Source organism: Mesitornis unicolor, unplaced genomic scaffold, assembly GCF_000695765.1.
Source record: "Mesitornis unicolor isolate BGI_N332 unplaced genomic scaffold, ASM69576v1 scaffold24704, whole genome shotgun sequence".
NCBI lineage: Eukaryota > Metazoa > Chordata > Aves > Mesitornithiformes > Mesitornithidae > Mesitornis > Mesitornis unicolor.
The window spans coordinates 3,267-12,961 of NW_010180070.1; the positions used below are offsets into that span (position 1 = coordinate 3,267).

General features: G+C 53.8%; 1 protein-coding gene across 1 annotated transcript in view; it reads right to left on the bottom strand.

Moving 5' to 3' along the window:
• Window positions 1–3,900: 3,900 nt before the first annotated feature.
• The window catches only part of SARM1 (sterile alpha and TIR motif containing 1), a gene marked incomplete at its 5' end in the record, with an annotated part of 6,181 nt that continues 386 nt past the window's right edge, over window positions 3,901–9,695 (bottom strand). The window contains 8 exons of the mRNA XM_010182997.1: window positions 3,901–4,030; window positions 4,788–4,909; window positions 5,013–5,202; window positions 5,668–5,761; window positions 5,863–6,098; window positions 6,595–6,686; window positions 6,800–7,012; window positions 7,195–7,813. Coding sequence (XP_010181299.1) covers window positions 3,901–4,030; window positions 4,788–4,909; window positions 5,013–5,202; window positions 5,668–5,761; window positions 5,863–6,098; window positions 6,595–6,686; window positions 6,800–7,012; window positions 7,195–7,813 — 1,696 coding nt within the window. The remainder of the gene's footprint in view (window positions 4,031–4,787; window positions 4,910–5,012; window positions 5,203–5,667; window positions 5,762–5,862; window positions 6,099–6,594; window positions 6,687–6,799; window positions 7,013–7,194; window positions 7,814–9,695) is intronic.

The window sequence follows — 9,695 nt, forward strand, 5'->3', positions numbered from 1 at the left end:
TGCTTGTCCTTACTCGTTTTTAAATGCCAAATAGTTGGAGATCGTGGCTCCGACTGCCAGTAGGAACTCGATCTGCAGATGTGAATGCCTCCTCGCCGTTGTGTTGGCTCATCTGTCAGAGAAAACCCAAGAGACCCAAAAGCCAGTCAAGAATAAAAGCTGTTGTTGGCCATTTGCAAGGCTGGTTAGTGGTTTGGGGTTTGTTGGGGAGGGAAGGTTTTGTGGCATGCTTTTAGTGGTGAGAGAGAACTGAATTCTGGTTTAGTTGCCAAACACGTTCCCCTCTGAGCAGTACATTGTGCAGCAGATGAGCTGTTGGTGTGGGTGAGGCTCAGACCAAAGCGAGCAGAGCAAGACTGAAGCAGAGATACCAAACAGGAGAAAGATGTCTCCAAATCAGCATGTTGTCAATAAAAGTGCGAATATAAGAATGCTGCAGGCCAGATTAGGTTCCTGCAGAAATCCTTACGATGGTAGATTACCAGATGGTGCTATTGCCATCCTTCTTGACTAAAGCAGCTTCAGCTTTGCAAGGTAGAGGTGTCCCAGGGAGAGAACCTAATGCATGAAGTGCTCGTTGTGAGGAGTCCCCGTGTCGTGTCTCGCCGTGCTGTCTGCAGCCCAGCCCTGGATTTCGCTTTTGAGCAGTAACAGCTCGTGTGAGAATACTGAGGTGCAAGGAAGTGCCTTAATCAGTTGCCCAGACTGATGAAGTTAAGGCTAAAATTGACAAAAATTGGACCTCCCTAACTGAGGCCCCTTACATTATGAATGTGAGGCCCCAGCTGTGATAAGTGTGCCTCAGCATCATGTGAAATTACTGCTGTGCTTGTGTCAGAGCCAGGAGCAGACCTTGTCAATACACTGTTGGGATGGGCTGGTGTGGGGTCAGGACTGGTGTCTTTGGAGGGACATTTTTTATTGTGTGGGGCATAATTTTGTGTCGGTGACCTTGCTTTGGCTACCTTTCTCGGAATATGCTGATGCCAGCAAGTACCCACATCCATGGTACTCATAATTATTCTTTTCAGAGCATTAACTGTATTGCCTCAATCCTATTTCTTTTAAATTGTCATAAACCAGCAGTTCTGTGTACACTGCATTGCACACACCGTTCAGATGCATGCAATAACGTCCTTGTAACTGCTATATTGCTTAGCAGACGTAACTTTCAGAATGAATAAAACCTCCATTCTCTTTTATGGTTTATAGAAAGAGAGCTTTTCTCGTACAGCTGTTGATGTCATTTGTCCTTGCCTCATTCTGTGCTTCTCTCCAGTATTTTCATGCTTCTTCCTTTATTGAAGACTGCAGATAAGGAAGTTATCTGTCTTGTGGAGAATGAGTGTGTGAGTCCCATGTCAGGAAAAATGCAGATCTGGGACTTGCAAGCAGCCAGAGCTTGTTTTATTCTGAGCCCCAGAGTAAAGCTGGTGGGAGCATTTAGTCTGTAACCTGTCCTTCAATATGCAGCTTTGTTCCCTGATCATTAGGAGTTTGTGATAAAAGCAGAACTGGGGAGTAGAAGAGGAGGTGAAGTAGGGAGGCTTTAAGAACTTGCTCTGTGTAGTTACGCCAGTGGACGTAGGCAGGAGTTATGTACCTGACTGACGGGCTGAGCCCAGAATTATCCTCCCTGAGGAACAGGGCATGCTGTGACTGTTGCATTCCATGTTTGTAGCTGAACTGATTGTGAAGTCTCCTCTACCAGCAGACTCCATGGACACCAATGCTAGCAGCTGCTCAGCGTTGTGCAAGTGAAGTGAAGCTCACGTACTGGCTCTGCTTGCAATGGAGAAATTCAATGGGAACTATTATGGGCTATTAAAAGAATTAAAACAAAGTTTTTCTAGGCTGGCCTCCAAGAACTACAACCGTGAAGTAAATTTGTGATCCATGCACCGTGACTGGGCAGCAGGTAGAGTCCCTGGGGATGCAGTGTGCTACATCAGTGCATGCAACGATGAGCGAGAAGAGAATGGTGCCTTGAGAATGTCGATTCTGCTGACCCTTCAGAGGATGAGAAAGCATGACAGCAAGCGAGAGCAAGTGTGAGAAGGCTGCAGGGAGAGAAGCATGTGACACAAGCAGAAAAGAGGTGGGGATTTAGAGTATAAATCAAATTTATTAACAACATCTGATAGAACAACTTTAAACACTTGCTGACGTGACACAGCAAAGGAATGAGGGAGGGTGAGAACAGGATTCATTTCCTTGAGACTGCTCAGGCTGGAAGGGGCTGGGTGTGGGATGTCTTGTCAAGAGCTGGGCGAGTTCGTTAAGGTGAATATAGCTGAGTGATGGGGAAATGGGAGGAGTCACAGTCTGGGCAGCTGGAGCATGAGATGGGATCTCATTGCAGGTGAGACACCTGAGCTGAAGAGGACAAGTTAAATCTCCTCTATGTTGAATGGTGGGTGAGGAGGTTAATTGCTAGAGAGCTCCTGGGAAACAAGATGCAAGTTTCTTACTGTGTATTATCGTAGGGAGAAAGATCCTGAGGTCTGTTTGTATGGGACTCCTTCAGCGGCCATGGAGGCCTTGACACTCAGTTACTCAAGGCTTTTCCCTGAAACAGCTCACAAGTGGCTTTTATTCTTTGACAGATTCACCTTTGGGCTCATCTGCTGGCTTCCTCTATTTAATCTGGAGATTAGATAGATTCTGTTTCTGATGAATGCTGGGCAGCTACAGCTATTAACCTTTAACTGGAGAGCAAAGATGCCATTAACTGCGAGCTGATAAGAACTATCCATAAAGCTGTGATTAAGCACCAGAATTTAACTTTTAAATTTTTTTTCCCCTTAAATATTTATGGATCTAAACCAAAAAGAAATGTGTTTGTGTTCCTGCCAGTCAAGGCAAGCAGCGAGGCTCTGGGGAGAGCCAGAAGAAGGATGAGGTGGCCGAGGCTCCTCATTTCCTCCTGAAAGGGTTGAGTTATCTCGAGCAGGGACAGACAAAGGAGCTTGCTGCTTCTGCAGGGTGGTGGAGTGGCCTGGTCTGCAGAGCGCCAGGGCAGCACAGACCTGATGAAATGGTAAAGCTGAGACATCAGACGGAGGGACAGGGGTTGTTTTAGAAGCACTTTTTGCAAAGACCCTGCAGAAACTTCCCATGATCTAAACCCAAACTTCAGTCACCAGAGTTAAGAGCACAAAGCGGTTTTGCAGCATTAGGTGAAAAGCCCTTAAGAAGGGAGCGAGCTTGTCTGATAAAGGGACATTACTGGGAAAGAGAAAGCTGCTGCCGAGCAGTTTAGAAGCCTCTGTGCGTTATCTTTCCCAAACACAGGGATTTCCTTAGGGCTTAGCTTTTATTTGCCCTCTCCTGCTCTCGGCTTCTGACTGCAATGATGTTCCTGCAGCTCCCAGCAGAGGCCATACGATGCTTGCAGACCGTTCCCTCTCAGCTGCTCTTCTCTCCCACGTGTCCTCTTGTGAGCACTCCTCACCAATTCCTCAGCTTTTGGTCCCCTTCGGACGTGCTTCTGGGGGCTTGCAGAGGCCTGGACAGCATCGGTCTCCGTTGCACGCCCTGCTACCCCAGGGGAAGGTGTGGAAGACAATGGACATGCTTCTGGGGGAAGCTGCAGCCGTTTGCAGGGACCTGGACAGCATCGGTCTCCCTCACACGTCCTGCTACCCCAGGGGAAGGTGTGGAAGACAACTCGTCCATCCCAGAGTCTACCCTGGCTTGGCTCACCAGGCACTGTGAAAGTGAGTACTGGCCTTTCAGTGCCAGAGGCTTGCATTTGGAAGGTGAAGGAGGGGGTATTGAGCCAAGACGTTGTCTCAAGCCAAGGTACTAAGATGGGGAAACTCTAGAGGGAGAAATTTGGCCCCACAGAAAAAGGGGTGACCTGGGAAGTCTTGGGGGGTCAAGGCAGCTGTGTTGGCTCTATGTCTGCCCCAGGGAGGGCAAGCAGTCCAGGCCGTTCTCCGAACCGGCTGAGGAGTCCCGGGAGGACCGGCCCTGGAGAAAGCGGATGATTTTGTCAATTGTAGCCTCCTGGTACTCGTGGGACCACCTGTGTTTGAGGGGAAAATCTGAGTTAATTTTCCCGTTGTGCAAGATGCTATGAGATAGCTCAGCGCCTTAGGGTCAGGAGCCAGAGTCCCCCATCCTCCACCCCAGCTCACTAGGAGCACCCTTTTTCCCCATGGAAATTCACAGAATCCCAGAACGCTGGGGATTGGAAGGGACCTCAAAAGCTCATCCAGTCCAATCCCCCTGCCGGAGCAGGAACACCCAGATGAGGTTACACAGGAAGGCGTCCAGGCGGGTTTTGAATGTCTGCAGAGAAGGAGACTCCACAACCTCTCTGGGCAGCCTGGGCCAGTGCTCTGTCACCCTCACTGAGAAGAAGTTTCTTCTCCAATTTCAGTGGAACCTCCTGTGTTCCAGTTTGTGTCCGTTAAATTGGAAGAACCCTGGATGCCACAGGAAAGCTCCTTCCCCTGTGCCCTGCCAGGCTGGAGAGCTATGATTTGGGATGCCAAGCCCTGCCTGTGGGGCTGGGGGCACAAGGGTGGGCGTCCTCCCAGCAGCAATGAGGTGGGGAGCTCTGTTATCCATAGGACCCCCAAGCACAGCAGCTCAGGAGGTGAGGTGAGGACCTTTGCTCCCTGCCTGCTCTGAGTCCCTGAAGTGACTCACCTCCCCTTTAGCCCATTCTGCCTCCCTCATTGGTGTCTCCCAGTTTCCTCGTGCTCTTTGCTATTGCTTATGCAACCCGTTCTCTCCAGGTGTCAAGGAACCCCATGGCACCGGTTCCTCTCACTTACTTGATACCGTTGAATTTCAGGACAGCCCTCATGTCTTTGGGAAGTGTTTCTGGGTCCGGCCACTCAAAATGGTCTGTGACAGGTACAATGTTCTTTCCTGAGTTTAAGGCTGTCACAATCTCCTGCAGGAACACAATAGTGCTTGGGCAATGGCCCATGTCAGCCCATCACCAGCCCCTTCCTGCTCCAGCATCCACCAAGCTCCCACCTGATGGCCTCACCTACCTTGTGCACCCAGTCCTTGCACTCGGGGTCTTCCATGCATTTATCCAGTGCGTTTGGCGAGAGGACCAGCACAAAATTACGGGCACTCATGACGCTCTGGATCAGCTTGTCCTCAAACTTCCCTGCCTCCAGCTTCTCCACATCGATGAAGACGCTGAAGCCGTGCAGCTGCAGATGGACCTTCAGCAGGCTGGAGGCGAGAGGAGACGGCATCATGAGGAGAGATGCTGCCACACGCTCTCCCACCACGTTGGCCAAGATATGGTGAGACAGAGGAGCAGCAAACAGGCTCCCACAGAGAACTGCGTGCTCCTTGAGATGCCAGCTGCCACCCCGGGCTGCTTACAGGTGTCTGGGTCCATGCATAAAAGACAAGGAGCCGTTAACTCCCTGCTGGGATCCCCTACAGCCCCACGAGCATGAGAAAGGGTCAGTCAGTGTCAAAAAGGGACAGGCTGGCAGTGACAGGACTGGGAATTAGGCTGTCCACCACGCAGTGTGTGGCACTGCTGTCCCCGTTTGCCCTGCAGCTTTTGGCAGCCTCCCCCTTCTCCCCGCTGCAGCCTGCTCCCAGCTCTGCGCTCCTCCCACAGCCGATCACCAGCCTTCGCTCTGGGCTTCAGCCCAGCACCGTAAGGTTGCCCACAGGACCCACCTGGCCAGCTGCGACCCAGTGCTCCTCCGGTAGCTGATAAATACATCGGTCCCATCGGACGCGGTTTGCAGCGTTATGGGGGAGTGAAGCATTTCTAGGCAGAGCAAACAGCAACCAAAAGTGACGAGTACCCAAGAACCCATCCCAAACAACCCTCAACACGCGCCCACACCCTCCTGCTCGCGGTTCCCGTACCCCTCGCAGCGGTGAGGATGCGGACGCGGTGGAAGCCCGTGTGGATGTGGCAGTCCTCCTGCAGCTGCTGCTCCGTCACCCGGTGCAAGAAGTTGCGGTTGATGCCGCAGGTCAGCAGGTTGTAGGTGTACTGCCGAAACTTGGGGTCGATGCCTCCCAGCCAGTCGGCCAGGTTGCTGCGGTCGCAGGTGGAATAGTTTGCGAAAGTCTTCAGCTCTGTCAGCTCCCGGAAAAACCTGGCAGAGAAACCAATGAAAGCCTGGAGTGGGGAGGGGGCTGCTGGGCCAGGCAGGACCTACAGACATTTGGTGCCCCGTCTTTTATCTGCACAGGAGAGAATGCAGCTCCATCCTGCAGTGACGAATGAGCTGAAGGAATAAGGAGATGAATGTCTGCATGACTGCAGGAGCGTTGGTCCTCACACACAGAGGTGTGAGGAGCTCAGCTAAGGGAGGAGAAACTCAGTGAAATTCCTGTTTTTCTGGGTTACTTGCAGGATCCCACCTCTCCTGTGCCATAGGAGGTCTCTCGCCATCCCACACCTCTCCCGTGCATTGGCCCCACTGCAGGGACTCCATACTGCACTGGAAAAGCCCTGGCAGTCCAGGTTTCCCATTTTGAGGATCTCTGTTCCTGTCTTTGCAAGAAGGGAATGGCACAGATCTTTTTCCTGGTTCTGCCACCATGGCGATGACCGTGAGAGGGGCCAGCGTGCCCTGGTGGTGGTCCTACCTCTTCCGAGTGATGCTGGACTCCATCCCCAAATCCTCCTGCAGCTCCTCCTCCGTCAGCCTCAGGAGAATGTCCCCATCCACCTGGTGGTCCTGCCAAGAGAAATCCAAGCTGGAAAAGTCCCAGAAAAAGCTGTTGGGCGAGATGCTTACACCATGGGCAAAAGGACCCATCCAGGTGTCCCTCCCCCAGAACACAGCCCTACCAGGAAGCTCTGGCAGTATTTGTTGAATCCGATCTGCTGCAGCCATGTCTGCACCTCGCAGGGTTTCCAGTTGGGAACCGTGGGCAGGATGCGCCGAGGAACCTCCTCCCCTATCATGCGCAGCACCTTTTTGGCCAGGGAGGAGATGGTGCTGCTGGTGGAGTAGCACACAATCCTCTTCAGGCTCTGCGTAGCCCCAATCTCACTGAAAATCTGGGGACACAAAGGGAGGAGACATCACTTTGCTCTCCCTCCTCCTCCCCACAACCTGTGCCAAGCCATTTGTGAGGACCAGGGTACTTGGTGAGCTCACAGGAGAGCAAAGGACGTGAAGACGTGGTTTTGGCACCCCTTCGCTTTTGCATCTCCTTCCTTCAGGCCAACCTACCCTTTACCTGTGTTTTCTTCTGCCTGGTTTTGATGGCAGCCTCCGTGCAGAGGTAGAAGGCAGCGATGCACTGTGCTTCCAGCCGCGAGCTGTCCAGCAAGGGCACCAACCGCTGCAGGTCGTCCGCCGTCCTGCCCTGGATGTTGTCACTGCTGCCCAACATCTCACAGGCAAACTGCTCCGGATCCAGCGAGGCAATGAACGGCTCCACCAGAGCCAGCGTCCCCGAGCGCTCCACCTCCTTCTCGATTTCTTTGTTGGTGGCCAGCACCGTGATGGCCAGGCAGGCGTGCAGGCGGATGAGTTCATCGTCCCTCGAGAACACCAGCGGGAAAAGCCACTCCGCCGTCTTCTTCTCGATCATCAGGCGCTGGTTGGCCTGCCCTCCGTACATGGCGCAGTTGGCCAAGGCCATGGCGCAGTGCCGCAGCACGACGGGGTCTGTCCAGCGGCACCAGTAGAGGATGGCGTCCAGGCCTCCATCAGAGATCAGCTGGAAACAGGTCTCCTCGGTGTGTTTGAACATGTGCTCCAGGATACCGGAGACGCTCTGCGCCAGCTGGGGAACATCTCGCTCCTTGGCTAAGTTCAGAATCACTCCCAGACCGATCCGAGCGATCCGATCCCTGCAGGAAGGAGGCACAGGCAGGTGAGGGGCAGGCGGTCACGCAGGGAGTGAGAACAGTGAGTGGTGTGTGAGCTCCCCTGTGCTTTGGTGGTGTTTGCCCCATGACAGCCAGACGTTTCACTGTGGGACACAGCTGATGGATGCTCTGTCAGGCTGCGGTGCAGCAAGATGCAACAGGCTGGTGCTGGGAAAACTTATCTGGGTCTGATGGGACAGGACATGGGGGGGCACAGCCCAGGACCACCATGCCAGAGGCTCTGGTGCTCAAGGTAAGGCGTACGTAGCAATCAGCAGCACAGAGTAGGCTAAGGCTAGGCTAGAAATAGATCTGCTCAGTCAGCTTTCCTGGGGGTGTGTGAGCTGTTTTGTGTCTGGGGGTGAAAACTCGTTTGTCCCTAACCAGTGCTGTCCTCTGCCTGCTCTCCGGATGGGTGCCAAACCCAGGACAGGGGTTTCACACCTGGCTGAGCAACCACGCAGACCTGGCCATGGGGGCATGTGAGAGACGAGGATCTGCCTGTCCTGAGATGGCAGCTTGGAGGAAAGTTCTTTATTTCCTCAATCCCGTGCTCTCCTAGAAGAGCACAGCAAGAGCCTGGGGGCAGGCCACCAGGGGCCACCAGCTGCTGCTTAGCCATGGCTGACCTTGAGCCCGTGCTGTGAGGATGGTCCTGAAGAGGCACCCGAATGGGGCTGCATCCTAAAGACATAGAGCAAGGAAAGGGGAAACGATGGGTTCTGCCCTGCCCGCAATGAGGGGGCAGCTCTGTCTCTGGCCTTAGAAATGACACGTCTGGGGCTGTGATGGAGCTGCTCCGCTCACAGGGCACAAGGGCTGGGGCACACCGTGAGGACAGCAGCGTGTTCGGCCCTCAGCAATGGTGGGGTGAAGGCCTCTCTGTGCTGGCAGGCAGGAAAAGGGAAGAGGTTTCCTGGGAAGCCTGTGGCCCCCATGGCTCACGCTGACCTTGGTGTGGGTTTGGCAGCAAACGCTGTAGAGAGCTCTGGAAAAAAAGCCCTCAGCCTGGGACTGGCGCTGAGCCTGGACTCGGATACAGAGCTGGATGACAAACACGGCCCTGCCAGGTCCCGACTGCCTGGAGACATGGGATGGAGCCAGGACCGCTCCAGCTCTCAGCTAAGCACCGCTGCTGCTGTGCGTGGATGCTGGGAAAGGTCTCTAAGCCAGAGGCTTGGACCCAGAGGGGGACCCTCCACCTCCCTGCCATCACTCGGAAGTTGGAGTCAGGCTGTGGGAAGCGAGGGGCTGGGGGACCACGGCTGCTCCAAAACCCTGACCCATGAACTGTTCCTGGAGCAAAGACGGTAACTCTGGCAACAGCTCTCTCTCACCAGGAAGCTGATTGCTGAATTCAGACTCTGCCTGTGATGTTTCCTGGGATTAATTCCACCCTAATGGACTTTCCCGATTTAGCCGCTGCTTCTTTTTGCCTGCCAGTGCATGCAACAAGGCCCAGGCTGTGAGTCCATGACCTTACAGCAAGACACATAGCCCATGAAGCTGGAGCAGCGTGCACATGCACCCTCATACGTGTGCTCATATACACACACGTGTTCCCACCCCACGAGTGAGGATGTTTTGGCAGAGCCAACCCAACACTTCTCACCTGTCCTGGGGCACAGCACACACGTTTCCAGCCTCTGAGATAGGGGCCATGGGCTGGGGGGCTCCGAGGGGCCCCCTCCTTATGGCCACACACCAGCCCTAGTCAGCAGCAGAGTCTCTGGGAACTGGCTTCATCCTCCTCCTCCTGCAGTTATGGCTATGAGGGAGTCATGTCTCATCCTTGAGCTGGCCAAATCGAGCCAGCTCAACCACGAAGGGGTCGTGGGCACGTCTGGGTGGCCCCAGGCTTGAG